This window comes from Sus scrofa, chromosome X (genome assembly GCF_054392235.1).
Source record: "Sus scrofa isolate SSC_HxYL_T2T_F1_AM1 chromosome X, Sscrofa_HxYL_maternal_Yorkshire_Landrace_v2.0, whole genome shotgun sequence".
Lineage (NCBI taxonomy): Eukaryota > Metazoa > Chordata > Mammalia > Artiodactyla > Suidae > Sus > Sus scrofa.
The window spans coordinates 45,278,278-45,297,493 of NC_139401.1; the positions used below are offsets into that span (position 1 = coordinate 45,278,278).

At 38.6% G+C, this 19,216-nt stretch overlaps 1 protein-coding gene across 31 annotated transcripts in view; it reads left to right on the forward strand.

Moving 5' to 3' along the window:
- The window catches only part of JADE3 (jade family PHD finger 3), a 134,385-nt gene that overhangs the window by 67,485 nt on the left and 47,684 nt on the right, over positions 1 to 19,216 (forward strand). For 26 of the 31 annotated variants that reach the window (XM_085007769.1, XM_085007773.1, XM_013986089.3 and 23 more), the window contains 2 exons: positions 4,286 to 4,342; positions 5,403 to 5,482. In XM_085007769.1, coding sequence (XP_084863895.1) covers positions 4,286 to 4,342; positions 5,403 to 5,482 — 137 coding nt within the window. Of the gene's footprint in view, positions 1 to 2,318; positions 2,744 to 3,731; positions 3,804 to 4,285; positions 4,343 to 5,402; positions 5,483 to 19,216 lie in introns of those variants that run through there. The other 5 variants (XM_085007775.1, XM_085007777.1, XM_085007778.1 and 2 more) reach the window with 2 other exon arrangements.

Genomic DNA, 19,216 nt, shown 5'->3' on the forward strand with positions numbered 1-19,216 from the left:
GAAAGAAATAGCCAAATTGTTTTCTGGAATAGCTGTGCCATTTATATTCCCACCAGCAGTGTTTGAGTGATACTCTGGGTAGATTTGTGCATTGTGCATTCAATAGGGAACAGTTAGAAAATATATTACTTTCATCTTTAAATTTCTACATTCATTGTGACTTTATTTTTCTTTTTCCACTGCACCTGTGGCATATGGAAGATCCCAGGCCAGGGATCCAAGCCAGAGCTGCAACCTATACCACAGCTGTGCCTAACTCACTGGGCTGGGGATCAAACTGGCACCTCCGCAAAAACAAGCTGGATCACTAACGCACTGTGCCATAGTGGGAACTCCCATTGTGACTTTATGTCACTTTTTGATGGGAAGTGTTCTGTTATCATTGTTTTTGTTTACATTTCAGAAGAGTGTTTGAATGTCTTAACATCCTATTTAAAGAAACATTCTTCATTTTGCAATATGTACAGATACTGAATTATTATGTTATAAACCTGAAACTAATACAGATACTGAATTATTATGTTATAAAGCTGAAACTAACATAATATGAAATGTCAATTATATTGCAGTTTAAAAAAAAATATTCGGGGGAGTTCCCATCATGGCTCAGCGGAAACGAATCTGACTAGTATCCACAAGGACGCCTGTTCAATCCCTGGCCTCACTCAGTGGGTTAAGGATCTGGCATTGCCGTAAGCTGTGGTGTGTAGGTCACAGATGCGGCTCAGATCTGGCGTTGCTGTGGCTGTGGTGTAGGCTGGTGCTACAGCTCTGATTCGACCCCTAGCCTGGGAACCTCCATGTGCCACGGATGCGGCCCTAAAAAAAAAAAAAAAAAAGAAATATTCAGTTGACTTTGATAGTAGAACAAATAGAATTTAATGCTTTTGATACTTAGGCTAATCCTATTAGTTTTTAAAAAAATAACAGCTTTATTGAGTTATAATATATATATATACCCTACAGATCACCCATTTAAAGTGTACAGTTTCATGATTTTTAATATATTCACTGATATGTGCCAACATTACTATGGGGCACTTGGAATATCTTATCTGACTGCCTCCAACTTCCATTGTTTCTCATGAGAAGTTAGCTGTTAATTTTATTGGGGTTCCCTTCTAAATGAGGAGCCATTTTTCCCTTGCTACTTTTGAGATTTTCTCCTTGTCTGGCTTTCAGAAATTTGACCGTGTTATATCATCTATTTGTGCATCTCTTTGCAGATAGTATGGTATAGTAGTCATAGTAGTAGTTTTAATAGTAATAGTGCTGTAAACTACTTGGCATTTGATGAGTTTCCTGGATGTGCAAATTAATGTTTTAGAGTAAAATTGGGAAGGTTGAAGCCATTAAAAAATTATTTTTTCTTTTTGCTTTTTTCTCTCTCTCCTTCTAGTACTCTCCTTACATATATGTTGGTGCATTTAATGGTGTCCCACATTTCTCTGAGGCTTTGTTCATTTTGCTTCATCTTTTTTCTTGGTTCATGGTTTTCTTTAGTTCTAAGAACATATTTATATGGCTAATTCGAAGTCTTTGCCTGCTAAATCTGACATCTGGTTGCACTTACAGGCAGTTTCTGTTGCCTCCTTTCTTGCTGGTGTGCAGGTCATACTGTGTTCTTTTTTTGGCATATCTCGTAATTTTTTGTTGGAAACTAGGCATTTTAGATAATATAATGTAGCAACTTAGTACTGGTGCCCTGCCACCCCTGAAGGCTCGTTATTGTTATTTACTTGTTTACTTTTTTAGTGACTGGCTGCATTATTTTATTTTCTTATTTTCATTTTTTTAAACACAACACAGTTATGTTTTAATACACAACCAAAATACAAAACACCGTAGTAAACTGATGGCATAAATATATGGTATTTCATTTGCAATGCATGACAAATGGTTAATATCCTTAGTCATAATGAGTTTTTAGAAACCAGTAATACAAGCATTGATATTCCAAGGGAAATGAAAAAAAGGAAAATCTAATAACACAAGTGACCAGTAAAGATTAAGTATATATGAAGATGAGCATTGTTTTATTGAACTCTATTTACTCTCCCTCTTTGCCCTGGAGTATGAAGTCTCTATGTTGCTTCTTAGGGGTGCAGCCTTTGGTATGCCCACAGTCACCCTAGGATGACAGTGGTTTTGGCAGGGTTCTTTTTGACTCTTTTCTATGACCACACCCAGCTGTTAAACTCCACTAATTGCTGGCTGATTGCACTGTTGTTTTATAATAATGCCCTGGGGCATAAATTGCTCCCCAAACTGATCCAATCAAATTGGGGCTCCTTTGAAGGGATATGTTCCTGAGCAGTAGTCGAGATTTCTTCTGACCCCAGGATGATTCCTCCCAGCTATTTCTTTCCCTAATTCTCTCTAGCATGCTAGCCTAGGCTCGAACTTCCCCACACACTGATGAAGTCAGTTCCATTGGGGAACAATTTGGAGCCTTATGTTCTATGATCTACTTCTCCCCCTAGGCAAAATTCTGAACCATAGCTCTAGTGTAGCAGGTGGAGACAATGATGTGTTTCCTTTGAGTGGCAACTCCAGGTCTTCTAAGTTTTCCTTCCTATGTAGAACCCCGACTCTATGAGCTGGAGCCAGGACAATTGGGGCCTCATTATTTTGGTGGCACCACACTTGAGGCTTAACCTCCATCTCAAGAGTGGGGGCCACCTGAAAAAAGGGAACCCCTATCTCTCAGCCACACTTGTCTGGGACTTAGCCTCAGCAACAGGTAGTAAGTAGCTGGGGACCAGATGAGAAACACAGACATCCAGCTTCTCCCAGGAAGAAAACCTTGCATCTGGGAGAGGAGAGGGAGCTCTGTGTTCTTGATTGCAGCAGTCTGGTGTGAGATCTGTGCTGGGAGCTGGGATGGAGAAAGGGAGTCTAGGTCCAAATACTACAGACTCTAACTTTATGTACTGAGTTGTAGTAGATAAAATTCTTCATTTGCTGTAGGCCTTTAGTACTGAGTTGTAGTAGATAAAATTCTTCATTTGCTGTAGGCCTTTAGTACTGAGTTGTAGTAGATAAAATTCTTCATTTGCTGTAGGCCTTTAGTACTGAGTTGTAGTAGATAAAATTCTTCATTTGCTGTAGGCCTTTAGGAGTATTTACAGAAATTTTTAATGAGTGGGGTTTTTTATTTGTTTTTTAAATAATGTTCACCAGTTTCACTAAGAAGTGGGTCCACAAAGCTCTTCACATTGTCATGCCAGTAATGGAACTCTATTAGCTTTTTAACATATAATTTTGTTTCTGTTACTCCTAATTGCTCGTATTACTTGTACTTGAATTTTTATCTCCTTAGTAGATTGTAGGTCATTTAAAGGAAGTAACCCTGACCTTTATTCCTTGTGGAATCATTATTTCCCCTAGTAGCATTTCGTATACTATGGCACATAAAAGAATGTCAGTTATTGACTGTATCACTATCTTTTCTAGTTTACAGTTTCAGCACTTTGTGACTCAAAGTGTCATATCGTGTCTTCCTTTTTACCTACTCTCTAGTGCTGATATGTTCCCAAGAAGGTGGTACCTCTTTTTGTCTGTTGTTGGTGTCGCTCTCTCTCTCATGTGCGGACACATACACACATGGAAGGATGCTTAAACCATTAGAAATTTTAGTTAAAAACATATTTTTCACAATATAAGAGCTTTCTGTAGAATTCCTTGAAGATTATACAGATATAATTTTAACTTAGGCTGGTTTTTTGCAGGATAAAGACAGAGAGAAAGTGAGAAAGAGGGAGAAAGGGCAGGCAGAAAAGCAATGTGTTCTGCTTTTAAAGGTGGGGGGCATGCCTTACTTGTTTTTTTTGTTTGTTTGTTTGTTTTTTGTTTTGTTTTGTTTTGTTTTGTCTCATGCGTTTTAACCTTGGCCCTTGGCAGCTCCGCCTTTGCAACTGCTATTTGATTTCCTACTCTTCTCTTTTTGGGGATTCCTGGCTGATGATGGCCCTTTGGGTGCCCCTCTTTGTTTGGGCATTGGTCATGTGTCTACATATGAGGCTCCAGCCAATCCTATACCATTCATCCCCTGCAGCTTGGGTTTTCTCCTAAAGCTAATACGTGGCCTCACCCAGTCTTTGACACACTCTGTATTGGAGAATTTGGTAGTACTCTTCTCTCATCACTCTAGGTCATTTGAGACAGTTCTTAACATAAATCATTTGATTTGTGTGATTTGCCTGCTCTGCTTCTTGGGCAGTATTTACTGCCCTCTCTGTGTGTGTGTTTTGACTCTTTTATTCAGTGTTGTTTTCTTTCCCAGGATGCTCCAGGATGAAACGCCATAGAACGCTGAGCAGCAGTGACAGTTCAGACGAGAGTGAGTAGAACCGGCCAACAGCTGGTAACCTCTGTATCTTTACTCCTTGAGGATTTCTTTTTTGACTTGAGGACAGGCTTTTTCATGCTTCCTTCAATGGTTAAAAAATGTTTCTAGGAAGGAAAGTTTGGGATACCATTTTTCTTCTTCATTTAAGTTTCATTATACATAGATAAGTTAGGTGAGAGAATTGATTTTGTGTGGCATATAGCATTTTGTTTTTCACTTTTTATTTACTCAAGCAATAAAAGCCACATCTACCAATGACTTAGCAGTGTTTCTAGAAAAGTAAGGAAAGTTTGAGAGCATAAATTGTAGACCCCACAGTTCTGTTTGTAGCTCAGGTACTAAGTGCTTGACTGGATGAGTCATCATTTGTAAAAGGCAACAACTTGGAGTTCCCATTATGGTTCAGTGGTTGACGAATCCGACTAGGAACCATGGGGTTGTGGGTTCCATCCCTGGTCTCACTCAGTGGGTTAAAGGTTAAGGATCTGGTGTTGCCGTGAGCTGTGGTGTAGGTTGCAGAAAAGCGGCTCAGATCCTGCGTTGCTGTGGCTGTGGTGTAGGCTGACGGCTACAGCTCCAGTTCGACCCCTAGCCTGGGAGCCTCCATATGCCATGGGAGTGGCCCTAGAAAAGGCAAAAAGACCAAAAAAAAAAAAAAAGCAACAACTTTATTAACTGTAGCATTTGGGAAGTGCTGAAGGACATACAGATTACTTGCTCCACATTTTCAGTTTTTTCAGTTGCTTTTGCAGGTAACTTTTTCTCCAGATAGAACATAAATTGTGTTATTCCAAATTGTTATGAGGTATGATTACACCAAATCGAATCTCCTTAGCATTAGTATTGTTGAAGCTTTTACACCCTGGGAGGTCACCTGTAAATGTCATTAAACTCCATTATGAGGCTTTCTTGGTTGCAATTTAACTATTTTCTTCTGTGATATAAGGTCACTGTGCTCTTCTCAATCATGTCTTTCATATTCTCTTGGATGACATTTAGTTTTATTAGCAGGTAATAAGTCTCGGTATTTTTTTCTAATTATCTTTTGCAGGTCCTTCCACTTCCTTTACTTCTGGCTCAATGTATAGGAGCAAGTCAAAAATTCCAAATGAACACAAGAAACCTGCTGAGGTGAGATCAGATATTCAATTTTTAGACTTTAAAAAAAAAAATAGCTGCCTTCTGCCTATATACCTACAACACCCAGATCTTAGAGCTGTGAAGAGTAAATTATGTGCCAATGGATAGGCTTATCTTTTGATGAACTTTTGTATTTTTCAAGAAAGATTCCATTTCCTTTCTCCCTTGGGAAAAAGTAATCTTCACTGTGCTTTCATTTTGGTGATGACACCTAAGTGCCTGGCTTTAGAATATAAATCTTCCCCTAGCTAAGACGTCAAAGGGAGCCAGACTTGGAGAATTGGGAAGGACCCAAAGATCCAAAGATTTGTCCTGTGATAGGAAAGAGTTAAGTTGGCAAGTGGGAGGCAGTGCAGGAAAGGATAGATGAGGAAGTTGTGGATAGGGAAGGAAAGGACTAGATTGGAGATCTGGGTTGTGGTGTGTCCTCACAGCCTTCAAGACACTACCGCCAGCCCAGAAAAAATGGGTCAGTGCTCATGAGGCTGGTTATCTTCTGCCCCAAGGGCAGAAAAGTGCCAGGGTTGCGCTTGGACTTGGTAAGGGTTTAGTGATCCTGTATACTTTCCTCTGTGATGATTTAATGATGAGAAACTGACCTTGATTCTTCATATCTACTATGAATAATAGTCTTCCTTGACTGCAAAGGAAAAGAGAGTGTATATTAACTATCGCTGTATTACACATTATCACAAAATCAGTGGCTTAAAGCAGCACACATTTATTGTCTCAGTTTCTGTGGGTCAGGAGTATGGGCACAGCATGACTAGGTTCTCTGTTTAAAGTCTTTCAAGTCTGTAATCAGTGTGCTAGCTGTTCTGTGTTCTCACCTAAAGTTTGACAAAGGAAGAATTCGCTTTTAGCTCATTCACCTTGTTGGCAGAATTCATTTTCTTCCAGCTGGAGGACCAGGGTTCCTGTATTTTTGTTGTAGTTGTTCGCTGGCTTTTGGTAGAGGACTACCCTCTGCTCCTAGGAGCTGTTTGTAGTTCCTTCCCATGTGGCCTTCTCCATAGATCCTTTCAAAACATAGCAGCTTACCTTTGCAAAGCCAGCAAGGGGAGAGTCTTTTGCTCCAGTCTTCCAAGATTGAGTCTTATATCTCATAACCATCACATTTGCCAGGTAACATAACCTAATCAAGGGAATGATAGCCCATCATTTTTGCCATATTAATTAGAAGCAAGTCCAGGTTCCACCTACCCTCTTGCAAAGGGGTGGAGAGGCATCACTTTAGGGTGTCAGCCAGAGAGAGCATTTCTCCCTTTCTCAGGTCACTTTTCATTTGTCAGGTGTCTTTGTGGGCATGGTAGAATGTATTTATATGTGTCTGTGTCATGAGAAAAACTTAGCGAATAAAATGTGCAGAAACAGAAGCAGAACAAATTTCCTCCTCTATCCAGAGGAGGCTTTCAGTACAGAATGGTGAGGGAAAAAACCTTGCTACTTTCCCATTTAGGACAACCAGTGCTAAAACTTAAAGTGACTCGAGAGCTTTGGGTCTTAAGGTCTGCTGCCTCCAAGTCAGTGAGAATATCGGTCTTTTGTTGTAAGAAATAGGGGATCTGGGCTACTGGAAGCAAATTGTTTTGTTCCTATGTCACATTCTGTTAGAAAAGAGAGATCCTGATGTTGTAGAACAGAACCAGCCTTGGCATTAAAAGAAATTGATTCCATGTTTTCCTTTGCTGGCTTATTTCATCTCTCTGAAATAATTTGTTTTTTCATTATAATATGGATATTACCACACCTACCTCATAACTACCATTTATTGAAATTTTTATGTGCCAAGAGCTTTATATTAGATAACCTGGTTGTTTCCCAAAATTAAACAATTGTAAGAACCTCCCTGGATGCTTCCTTAATTTAAAATTTTTATTTAATAACTTATAGCAGTATGGACTCAGGTATATTTATTTTATACTTTGGATTATAATCCAATACTATATAATTTATTGTACTGCTCAAAATATTCTTTAAATCAGTGAAGTTATCTCTTATTATTTTTCTCTTTTCAATTCCATTGATTTCTGCTCTTATTTTTTTTTTATTTTCTTCCTTCTTGCTTTAGTTTTATTTTGCATTTTTTCTAGATTCTTGAGGTGGGTGCTTAGGCTATTTGAGATTTTTTCATCTTTTCTAGTATAATAATTTTAGTACTATAAATTTCTCTTTATGTTTGTTTGTTGTCTTTTCTGGGGGCCACACCCACAGCATATGGAGGTTCCCAAGCTAGGGGTCTAATCAGAGCTGTAGCCGCCGGCCTACACCACAGCCACAGCAACTCAGGATCCAGGCCGCATCTGCGACTTACACCACAGCTCATGGCAACACCGGATCCTTGACCCACTGAGCGAGGCCAGGGATCAAACCTGCAACTTCATGATTCCTAGTCAGATTTGTTAACCACTGAGCCACGACGGGAACTCCTAAATTTCTCTTTAAATACTGATTTAGCTGCATCCCATTAATCTCATGGTTTCTAATAGGAAATCTGCTCACATTTCATCCAGTTCAGTATATTTATTTCTCTTGAGACTTCCTCTTTGACCTATGGATTATTTAGAAGTGTGGTGTTTAGTTTCCAAGCATTTGGAGACTTTCTTGCTGTCTTTCTGTTACTGATTTCTAGTTTGAGTCCATTTTTGTCAGAGAATATAGTCTCTTCTCCAAGTTCTATTAGATTGCCTTTGTGTATGTTGAAGCTCTGTTGTTAGGAGCATACACATTTAGGATTGCTATATCTTTGTGAATGTATCACCACGTAACGTCCCTCTTTGTCTTTAGTAATTTTGTTTGCTGTGAAGTCTACACTACCTAGTATTAATATAGTTTCTGGCTTTCTTTTGATTCATGTTTATATGGTGTATGGTATTTTTTTCTATCCTTTTACTTGTAATTTTTATGTATGATTTTATTTGAAATGAATTTCTTGTAGATGCTACATAGTTGGGTCATTTTTAATCTACTTTTTCAATTTCTGTCTTTTAATTGGTTTATTTAAAACATTGAATATAACTTTTGGTACAGTTTGGTTTAAATCTGCCACTTTACTGTTTTTCTATTTGTTTCCTCTGGGTTTTTTTGTTTCTCTTTTATTTTTTGTCTTCTTGTGAATTACTTGAACATTTAAAAAAAATTCCATGTTGGTTTTTCTATGGTGGTGTTAAGGGTATATCTTTGTTTAACTTTTCATGGTTACTCTTGGGAAGCAACCTTTAAAAGGAAGGGCCTTTTACAAACATGACATACCAGTCTACTGGTCTCTACCTTTTACCACTTTGAGTGAAGTAAGGAAGCCGTACCACCATTTAGGTTTGTTTATCCACTCGCTACCTTTATAAATTGTCTTAAATATTTTCTCTACATACATTGAGAACTACATTAGACATTGTTAGAATATTTGCTTCAACTGTCAAATATTATTATAAAACTCAAGAGAAAAAGGATAGTCAATTATATTTACCCATATTTGTATTCTCTTGTTCTTCCTGTATTCCTAATGTTCCAACTTTCCTTTTGTTTATTTCCTTTCTATTTGAAGAACTCCCTTTAGTTATTCTTTTAGAGTAAGTCTGCTAGTGATAAATTCTCCTAGCTTTCCTTCATTTGAGAATGCCTTGGTTTCACCTGAAGAATATTTTCACTTGTTAGAGAATTCTAGTTTGACAGAACTTTTCTTTTAGCACTTGAAAAATGTGTTGCTTCCTTCTGGCCTCAATGGTTTCTAATGAGAAATCTGCCCTCATTCAAACGGTTGCTCTCCTGGCTCCTTTACTAACAAAAGTCTTCATTGGCAAAGGAAGGATTTCGAGTGAGAGCACTGGAGTAATATGACTAGCGTTGTGCGAAGGAAAAAGCACCCAGCCTCAGCTTCCCTGTGCTACTCAAGGGAGAAGAAAATCCAGTTGCCTTCAAGATTTTTCTTTGCCTTTACTTTTCCAAAGTTAGATCCTGTTTAGTTGTCCAAATCTTGATGTGCCTGGCATGGATTTCTTTTGGTTTTCCTATTTAGAGTTTGATGACAACACTGGATCCTTAACCCACTAGGCCATGAGGAAACTCCTATTTACCAGTTCTTTATTGTGTTAATTCCGTTATTCTATTGAGCCTAACCTGTGAATTTATTTCAGTTATTATCTTATTCCACTTCAAATTTTCAAATTTGGTTATTCTTTTATATGCTCTTATTTCTTTACTGAAACTTTCTTTTTTTTGTTTCAAAAATGTTTCTAATTTCTTGTTGAAGCATTTTTATGATGGCTTCTTTAAAATCCTTGTCAGATAATTCCAGCATCTGTGTCATCTGAGTGTGTAGGTGTCTATTTATGGCCTCTTCTCATTCCTAGTTCTTATTAGTATTATGAGTGATTTTCTGTTGCATCTTGCACTTTTTATTTGCATTATGTCATCAGACACTAAGTCTTATTTAAGTCTATTTTAGCAGGCCTTCGTAATAACCAGACCAGTGGGGAAATGAGGGCACTGACTTTTTACCACCAACTACAGAATTTCTAGGCTCCCATCCTAGTTCTATTATATTTCTAGAAAGATAATTCTGTTTACTTCTCTGGAAAGGGGGAAGGGTATCTCATTACTTCTCGGCAGGGGTGGAAATCTCACCTTGTTGCCTCCACTGACAGCACGGGGAGTGTATGGTAAGGGGTACTACATTACTGATGTGGTACCCCTTACTATAAAAACATTAACATCTTTTTTTGAAATATAATTCTTACAGCATATAATTCATCTTCTGCAGCTCTCCCATCTGTAAGCCACTGTTATCAGTAAAGGCTTTAGCATGGTGGTAGGGTATGGGGGAGGGGTGGTGTTCTCTAATCTTCTGATGAGTCTCAGTCTTTGGAGTGTATAGTGGTCCCGAGTCTGGGGGTGAAGTGGGGGAGGTGGCCCTTAGGGATAGAGCTTTTTCACCCCTGCCTGCTCTTCTTGCCTGCCTGCAGCAGGTATCCTCTGGTACTCTGATTCTCCACCCTTGAGGTTCTCTCTCCTATAGATTAAGGATTTTTTTCTCCCTTGAGTAACACAGGGAAGCTGAGGCTGGGTGCTTTTTCCTTTGCACAACGCTAGTCATATTACTCCAGTGCTCTCACTCAAAATCCTTCCTTTGCCGATGAAGACTTTTGTTAGTAAAGGAGCCAGGACACTGAGCACCAGCAGCCCAGACAGCACCACTGGGGAGCTTTTTTTCCAGGTTCTTATGCATTTTCCCTGTGATAGCCTTCTTGAGTTTCCAGAGAAAAGTTTATAAGAAAGTGGGAACCTCCTGACTATAGCCCCCAGAAACTTCAGATTCTCATAGTAGTTCCCACTTGGCCCCCAAAGATTCATCGTTATTTCTAGTTTAATGTTCCTACTGTGGCTTCTGCCCCAAGTAAGCAAATACTCCTGTCCTGTGTCTTCCTGCAGGCGTGCTTGTCTCTCTTTGAGTTGACCATTTGTCCTGTGACGCATTTCTCTAATGGTTTCACAAAAAGTCGTTCATTTGCTGCCTTTCCTACCTTGTTCTTCTTATAAGGACAGTAACTTCTTTTTTCTGACTCTCTACAGGTCTGAGATGAAACCTTATGGTTTTTGTTTTTTACTGGGAGTTAGTCATTGGAATGCAATATAAATGATCTTTTTCACTGGGGCTTAATTGGTTACATTGATAGACAAATATTTTCTTTGATGTTTAGTGCTTTGTTGAGAGGTTCCTTTGTGTGCCTGCCCCTGATTTATTCCCTAGAGAGGTATTTCCTGGGGAGATGTGAATTCCAAATATGATTTAAGGGCTTTGGTACCTTCTGAAAATTGTATACAAACTTTTAAGGGTATATTTTTATGTGTATTTTTTTCTGAGCTAGTAGCCTTCATCTGATTGTCAAAAGGCTCCTGTTCTTAAAGATGTTTTTAAAAAGCTAATTGCAGGAGTTCCCTTTGTGGTGCAGTGGAAATGAATCCAACTAGGAACCATGAGGTTGTGGGTTCGATCCCTGGCCTCAATCAGTGGGTTAAAGATCAGTGTTGCTGTGAGCTGTGGCGTAGGTCACAGACGTGGCTCAGATCCCACTTGAGTTCCTGTGGGCTGTGGCATAGGCTGGCAGCTACAGCTCCAATTCAGTCCCTAGCCTGGCAACCTCCGTATGCTGCGAGTGTGGCCCTAAAAAGCAAAAAAAAAAAAAAAAAAAAAAAGCTAATTGCCCTAGAAAAAGCACATAGTACTAGATGACCAATTTGAGTGTATTAAAAAATCTTCTATTCTTTCTCAAAAGCCAGGATATTTTCACCTAATATTAGCCCAACTGGTCTATAAAACATACCAACCTATCTTAAAAGATTGACTGCCTATCTTCTGTAGGCCCAGAGTCTCATTTATTATGTCTAGAACTTTCATAGCAACAGAGTAAAAGCTCATATATTTTAACTCAACGGAGAACACTGCATACCCTCAAATAGAGCCTGTTTATATCACTTTATCTCTGTTTCTCACAAGGTTGATTATTTGGTTTTCTGACCCACGACAGATAAAAAGTACTAGGCTTGCAAACGCATACTTATTGCACAAAAGGGACATTGAGGGATGGGAAAAAAACTTTCAAAGCAAACTTCAGTTGTCATCTCTTATATGAAAATTGCCCAGATCTTCAAGTCAGACTCAGTTGCTCCCCTTCCTCCATTACCAGGATGCATATGCCTCTGTTTGGCACAGGGTAAGGGGAATAATCAAACCTACCTAAGTAGCCCAAAAGTATATTGCTTTATGGTAACTGATATTCCAGTTGATATCAGCCCATAGTCATCAAAAATGTCCTGTTTAGGAGTTCCCATCATGGCTCAGTGGTTAACGAATCCGACTAGCATCCATGAGGACACAGGTTCGATCCCTGGCCTTGCTCAGTGAGTTAAGGATCCAGTGTTGCCATGAGTTGTGGTATTGGTCGCAGACGCGGCTTGGATCCTGTGTTGCTCTGGCTGTGGTGTAGGCTGGCAGCTGTAGCTCCAATTTGACCCCTAGCCTGGGAACTTCCATATGCCACAAGTGTGGCCCTCAAAAGACAAAAAAAAAAAAAAAAAAAAAAAAAAAAAAAGAACGAGCTTGTATTCTTTGCTAGGTTTTCTCTGCTTTAAGTAGTTGATTCTTTTAGATAACCTGAATGTTTTTCTCTTAAGATTGTATAATTTAGAGTTCCCTGGTGGCTCAGTAGGTTAAGGAGCAAGCATTGTTCCTGCTGTGGCACTGGTTTGATCCTTGGCCTGGGAACTTCTACATGCTGTGGGTGTGGCCAAAAAAAGAAGAAAAAAAAAAGATTTATACAATCTAAGAAAATTACTTAAGGTTAATTCCTTTTAATTCAATATAGTTACCATGGTTGCAGCTGTTTTTTAAATGCTTTTGAGGTGACACATATATTTGTCATCAGTTACTTATAGTTTCAGATTTAGTGACTGTGAATCAAAATTGATCATTCTCTCTGCTTCATTATACATGAACCAGACAGTGTTCCCCTTTGTGTCATATAGGAAGTAAATGTTTTGGCTTTTCCCCTAAAAAATGTCACAGAAATGTTCAGACTAGCTGTGCTTTAAGAAACTGCCCACTGAGAGATGTTAATGAACAGTAAAAAGCCAGAGCTGTCCATGAAGGGCATTTTCATTTTGTAGCTCTGGCAGGTTAAGCATTGATATTCTAATTGAATACATAGTGAGGCCTCCTTTGTTTCTGCAAGCATCTGAGAGGCCAAGATGTGCATGCACTGTTGGACTTGGCATAGCTTCTGGGCTGTATGTTAGTCTGTGAATCCCCTCTTTGACCATAAATGAACAGATATCTAGTAAGTACAAAGCCTTTTTGTTTCAGGAACTTTTGGGGAAACTACCAGTGCATATAAAACAGGCACACAATTAAGAACTTGTAAAACTTCTCAACTTCTTTCCCTAGATCAGTGTCAATATCCAGATTCCTCATTCATAATCTTTAATTTAGCAACAAACAGCCATGTTTCATTTTGTGAGATTTCTGCATTACCTCATGACTTATATATAGGATGTTGGTTAACATTCTTGGGGGGCTCTTGCTTGGCAACATTATCTTTGGGAGTCAAACCATGTATGTTTTAGTTGAGCCATGAACTCACATCTCCTTTACCTCATCAACAATTACTTTTTAGACTAGAGAGGAGAACTCAGCTATATATTTCTTTCTGCTTTTAGAAGTAAAGCTAAAACTATGATGATGATGGTAAAATAACTACAGCTAGGATTTATTTAGCAGTTACTGCGAGCCCAGTACCATGCTAACCCCCTTACATAGTTTCATCTATTTAATCCCTACAGCTACCCTTATGAGGTCAGTGTTATCCTTATTTTGCAGATAAGTAAACTGAGACGTGGATAATTTAGACAACTTTCCCCCAAACTACTTTTGAAACCAGTGGATCAATCCAGGCAGTCTGTCCCAGACCCATATTCCTTTCTTTAAAGATTTTTAATTTCATTTTAAACCATATAAAGCATTTGTCTGGTTCAAATAAACTAAGAACAAAATACATTCAGAGAGATCCAGTTTTTGTCTCTCTCTCCCTGTTTTGTCCCCTTTCCTCAGAGTTAACTTTTTTCCTAAGTTCTTAGTTTATCCTTTTATTATTTCTTTATGAAAATATATACAAATATGCATGTATGTATATGCTACTGTATGTGTTTAAAACACATCTCTACCCAGGATACACCATAACCATTTTGTTTGCGTATGTTTATTTTAAAAACCTTAAAAATGCCTTTTCTTATCAGAAGCAGATTCATGAGACCAGTCTGGTAAATATATTGCATATCACTTTGCAGATACCGTCCTGAGTACTGAACTTACATTCCTATCTTCTCTTCAGTATTTTATGTTCTGCCTCATACTTGAAATGTTTGACTTCTACAGCAAGATAAGGCAGACTCTTGCACTCTGCCTTGAGTAAAAATGCTTCTCTAGAAACCTTGAATCTGATGCTGTTTAATCTGGCTTGTAAAGTTGAAATCAGGCTTCCCATATAAATCTGCTATTTTTCTCTAAAGACAGGAGGGAAAATTATAATATTCATTGGATTTAGCTTTCATTTGTTTAGGAAAAATCTGTATGAGTTGATTGCTATTTCTGTAGGCCGAGGTTTGCCAGACTTCACAGAGTGCCTGTTCCCTGGAGGTTTGATATTTCTGAAGCCATGGACAAGGGCCAGATTTCATTGGCCTCTGCTTTTTATCTCTTTGTCTAGAGTCTTCAAGTTACTCTTCTATTTGGTAAATTTGTGTATTAGTTTCCTAGGGCTGCTGTAACAACTTAACCACAAACTGGGTGGCTTAAAACAACAGGAATTTACTTTCTCACAGTTCTAGAGGCCAGAAGTCCAAAATCAGCCACACTGCACTCCCTCCAGAGACTTTAGGGGCGATTCCATTCTTTTCCTCTTCCAGGTTCTGATAGCTATCAGAATGTACTAACTTGTGGATTAATGAGTCACTCCAGTCTCTGCCTCCATAGTCACACTCCCTATCTCAAATCTCCCTCGGCCTTTCTCTTATAAAGATACTTATTACTGGATTTAAGGCCCACCTGGATATTCCAAGATGCTAGCTTCATCTCAGAATCCTTAAATTATTTATATCTGCTAAGATCCCTTTTCCAAATAAAGGAACATTCATGGGTTCTAGAAATTAGGATGTGGACATATGTTCTGAAGGGCCACCGTTCAACCTACTACAATATGTTTCCAGTTTACTTAGGAAACTATACAGAACAGATTTTCATAAGCAGTTACGTCAGGTATGAGGACATGGAATGTTATGTGATTATTACTAAGCCCAAAGCATGATTTTGCAACCAGTTTATTTATTTTGAGATGTGTATCATATGGAAAATAATGAAGTATTTTAAGAGGTTGAAAAATAACTTGGCTCTGGAGTTCCTATCGTGGCGCAGTGGTTAACGAATCTGACTAGGAACCATGAGGTTTCGGTTCCATCCCTGGCCTTGCTCAGTGGGTTAAGGATCCGGCATTGCCGTGAGCTGTGGTGTAGGTCAAAGACGCGGCTCGGATCCCACGTTGCTGTGGCTCTGGCGTAGGCCAGTGGCTACAGCTCCCATTAGACCCCTAGCCTGGGAACCTCTATATGCCAAGGGAGCAGCCCTAGAAAAGGCAAAAAAAAAAAAAAAAAAGAAAAAAAAAAAGAAAAAGAAAAGAAAAATACTTGGCTCTTTCCAGAGTATTCTTCCCATATCTAAAGTAAGATTTCCCACAGTACTGTTTTTCCCAAAGACAGTAGTTTAGCACAATTGTAAATTGTCATTGCCTTTTAAACACTGTCTCATTAAAGTCACTCTGGCAGTTTATAGAGTATTTGGCAAAATAGTGATTCGGTTTCTCCCTCTAGAACACTAGCCCTATGCAAAACCTGTTAATGGATATGTCTGTGAGCCTCTCTTACCCCCTTATACAAAGCATTATGTAATAAACCACCAGTTTTTATTTCCTGTAGACTTGCTCCTTACACAGTACCCAATTAACCTTAATTGGCTGGGATTCCTGGTAAAAAGGTCATTTTTGTTGCCACCTCGCTGGTCTCCAGCATATTTAAGGTTGGTTTCCTTCTCTGCATTACTCAGGTCATATTATTAATCTAAATCTTCCCTAAATGAAACCAACAGGCATTTGCAGGGTTGTCCCTGCAAAAGTAGTAGTTGGAATGTCCTTTCTATTTAAATGGCATCATTTAATTATGTGGTAGTATAGCCCTGTACTCTGAAATGTTGTCAGTTTAAATAGAACTACACCAGCTGAGAATTAATTGCTTTATTGTATCATGCTCTGTGCTTCTACTTTCATGTTATACATAACTTAGACAGTGTTTCTCCTCCAAGAACCTTGATTAGCATTAAAGGCTAAAATGTTTGCTTGATAGCATCTTGTCCTTTGATAATCCAGAGATGTAGAAACATTTATCTTAAACCTGCAAGTGATTGTTTGATTTTTTTCAGAATTAGCAATTAGTAGGTGAGGTATATACCAGTGTGAAAGTTTATTCCATCATTGTTTAGATGTTTATTGGGCCTTCATCACTGAAGTCAATGCCAGGTTAGCTGAAGAACTCATAGCAAACTTTTTCCCTGTTGTTGAAAGGGGAGACATGCAAAGCCTAGCTTGTCACAACAATTTATATGTTCTTAGGCTGGTGAGTACATTTCTGTACTCCATAGTCACCCGAGGGCCCTTTCAACCAGAGCATAGTAGTACATCAGCCTTTAGATGGATCCTCGTTCCCATATTGTCAGTACTTAGTTGTGCTTAGTGTGCAGAAAATGGACTTGTAGGGAATCTCTTTGTAAGTCCAAGGTTTAGCTGTACCCATATCATCATTCCCTACCTCTGGCCTTTGAACTTTCCACACAGCTAGGGATCCTTTGCCAGGGGTAGGGTTAAGGATCCCACTGGGCGCCTCTTGGCTGCCACAGTAGACATATCATTCCGGTCCTCCTCTTCACCCCTGCTGTGCACACTGCTGTGCAAAGTGGAAGTGTCGATACTTTGCCAGCTCTTGTACAAATAAATTGGAAAACTTGGATAAGATAGATAACTTACTATGCAAATAAAGATTACCAAAATTGATCCCATCATAGGTAGAAAGCTTAAAGAGATCAACTTCCAAAAAGGTAGAGAAAATTATTAAGGAACTACCCCCCCAAAAAAGTACTAAGTCCCAATAATTCTCAGATTATTCTAGAGCATTGTAACAGAAGGAAAATGTCCTAATTCCTTTTATGAAACGTGCATAATGCTGATACCTAAATCTAAAAGACAAAGACAATAGAAAAAAAAAGAAAACTGCAGACAAATATCGCTCATGAATATGATATAAAAATTTTAAATGGAGTTCCCATTGTGGCTCAATGGGTTAAGAACCCAACATAGTGTCTGTGAGGACATGGGTTCGATCCCTGGCCTTGCTCAGTGGGTTAAGGATCCGGCATTGCCACAAGCTGCAGTGTAGATGGCAGATTTGGCTCAGTTCGGGTATTGCTGTGGCTGTGGCATAAGCCGGCAGCTGCAGCTCCAATTGGACCCCTAGCCCAGGAAATTCCATATGCCACAGGAAAAAAAAAGAAAAAATATATATTAAATAAAATATTACAAAACAGAATGTAGTACTTTAGTAAGAAAATGTCATGATCAAATAGACATTCCAGAAGTGCAAGTTTGTTTCAGTATTAAGAAGTCCAGTATTGTCATATAGCATATTAATATATCTAAGGAGAAAATTATGTAATTATTTCCATATGTACTAAAGAAGCCTTTAATAAAATTCAGTACTCAGGCATTATAAAACATTCAAGAAAATGGGAACTGTAAAGCACTTTTTTTTTTTTTTTTTTTTTTTTTTTTTTGCTGTGCCTATGGCATGTGACATTACCACAGTAATAACTGTTGGAAGCAAGAGATCATCTGCCTCTGGATGCTAAAATTACTCCTCAACAGGTTGAGGCAATACAGGATTTTTTAAAATCTCAGAGTATCTCAAAGATATTTATTAATTACAAAGGGAAATATAGTAACCTAACGGTGGAGAAAACAGCAAGACACACTACCATAACCACCTGATCAAGTTTAACATCACCACTAACATGACATCAGCATTTACATTCCTGATATAATGGAATAACAGGGGCACAGCATCATTTCTGTGGCATTCTTGCTCAAAAAATGAATAACCTCAATCTAATCATGAGAAAACATCAAACAAACCCAGATTCTAGGGTCATTCAATAAGATATATGACTGGTACTCTTCAGGAGTGTTAAGGTCTTAAAAACATGGAAAGACTATAAACTGTCACAAATTGAAGAATGCTAAGGAGACGTGAAAACTGATGCAGTGTGGGATTCTGGACTGAATTCTGGAACAGGAGGACATTGGGGTGAAAATTAGTAAAATTTGAATAATTTTTGTAACAACGTTAATTTCCTGGTTTAGGTAATTGTACTCTGGTTATGTGAAATGGTTTAACATTAGAGTAAACTACATGAAGGGTATATGGGAACTCTACTATTTTTGTAACTTCTCTGTAAGACTAAAATTATTTCTAAGTAAATAATTTTAAAATAAAGTGATATCTAAATAAAGTTATAAGCTATCAGAGGATACTTGTTGCTAAATTTGAGAGAGTTAAGGATTGTTTGTTTTATGCAGACTTTTTTTTCCTTCTTAGGGCTGCACCTGCAGCTTATGGAAGTTCCCAGGCTAGGGGTCGAATTGGAGCTTCAGCTGTCGGCCTACACCACAGCCACAGCAATGTGGGATCCAAGCCACACCTGCAACCTACACCACAGTTCATGGCAGCACCAGATCCTTAACCCAGAGTGAGGCCAGGGATCGAACCCACATCCTCATGGATACTAGTTGGGTTCGTAACCCCCCTGAGCCACAAAGGGAATTCCTTATGCAGACTTTTTAAGAGGCACTGATAGTATTGTTTGTTTATTTGTTGGCCACGCCCATGGCATGTGGAAGTTCCCAGGCCAGGAATCAAACACGCAGTCCTACAGTGACAATGCCAGATCCTTAACCCTCTGTGTCACAAGGGAATTCCAAGAGTAACCTATACGGTTGATTTAAATTCAAGGAGTCCCAGAAAATAATTCAGGAAGAACCTTTTTATTCTTTATTAAATCCAGAACAAGCTGGCTTCCTT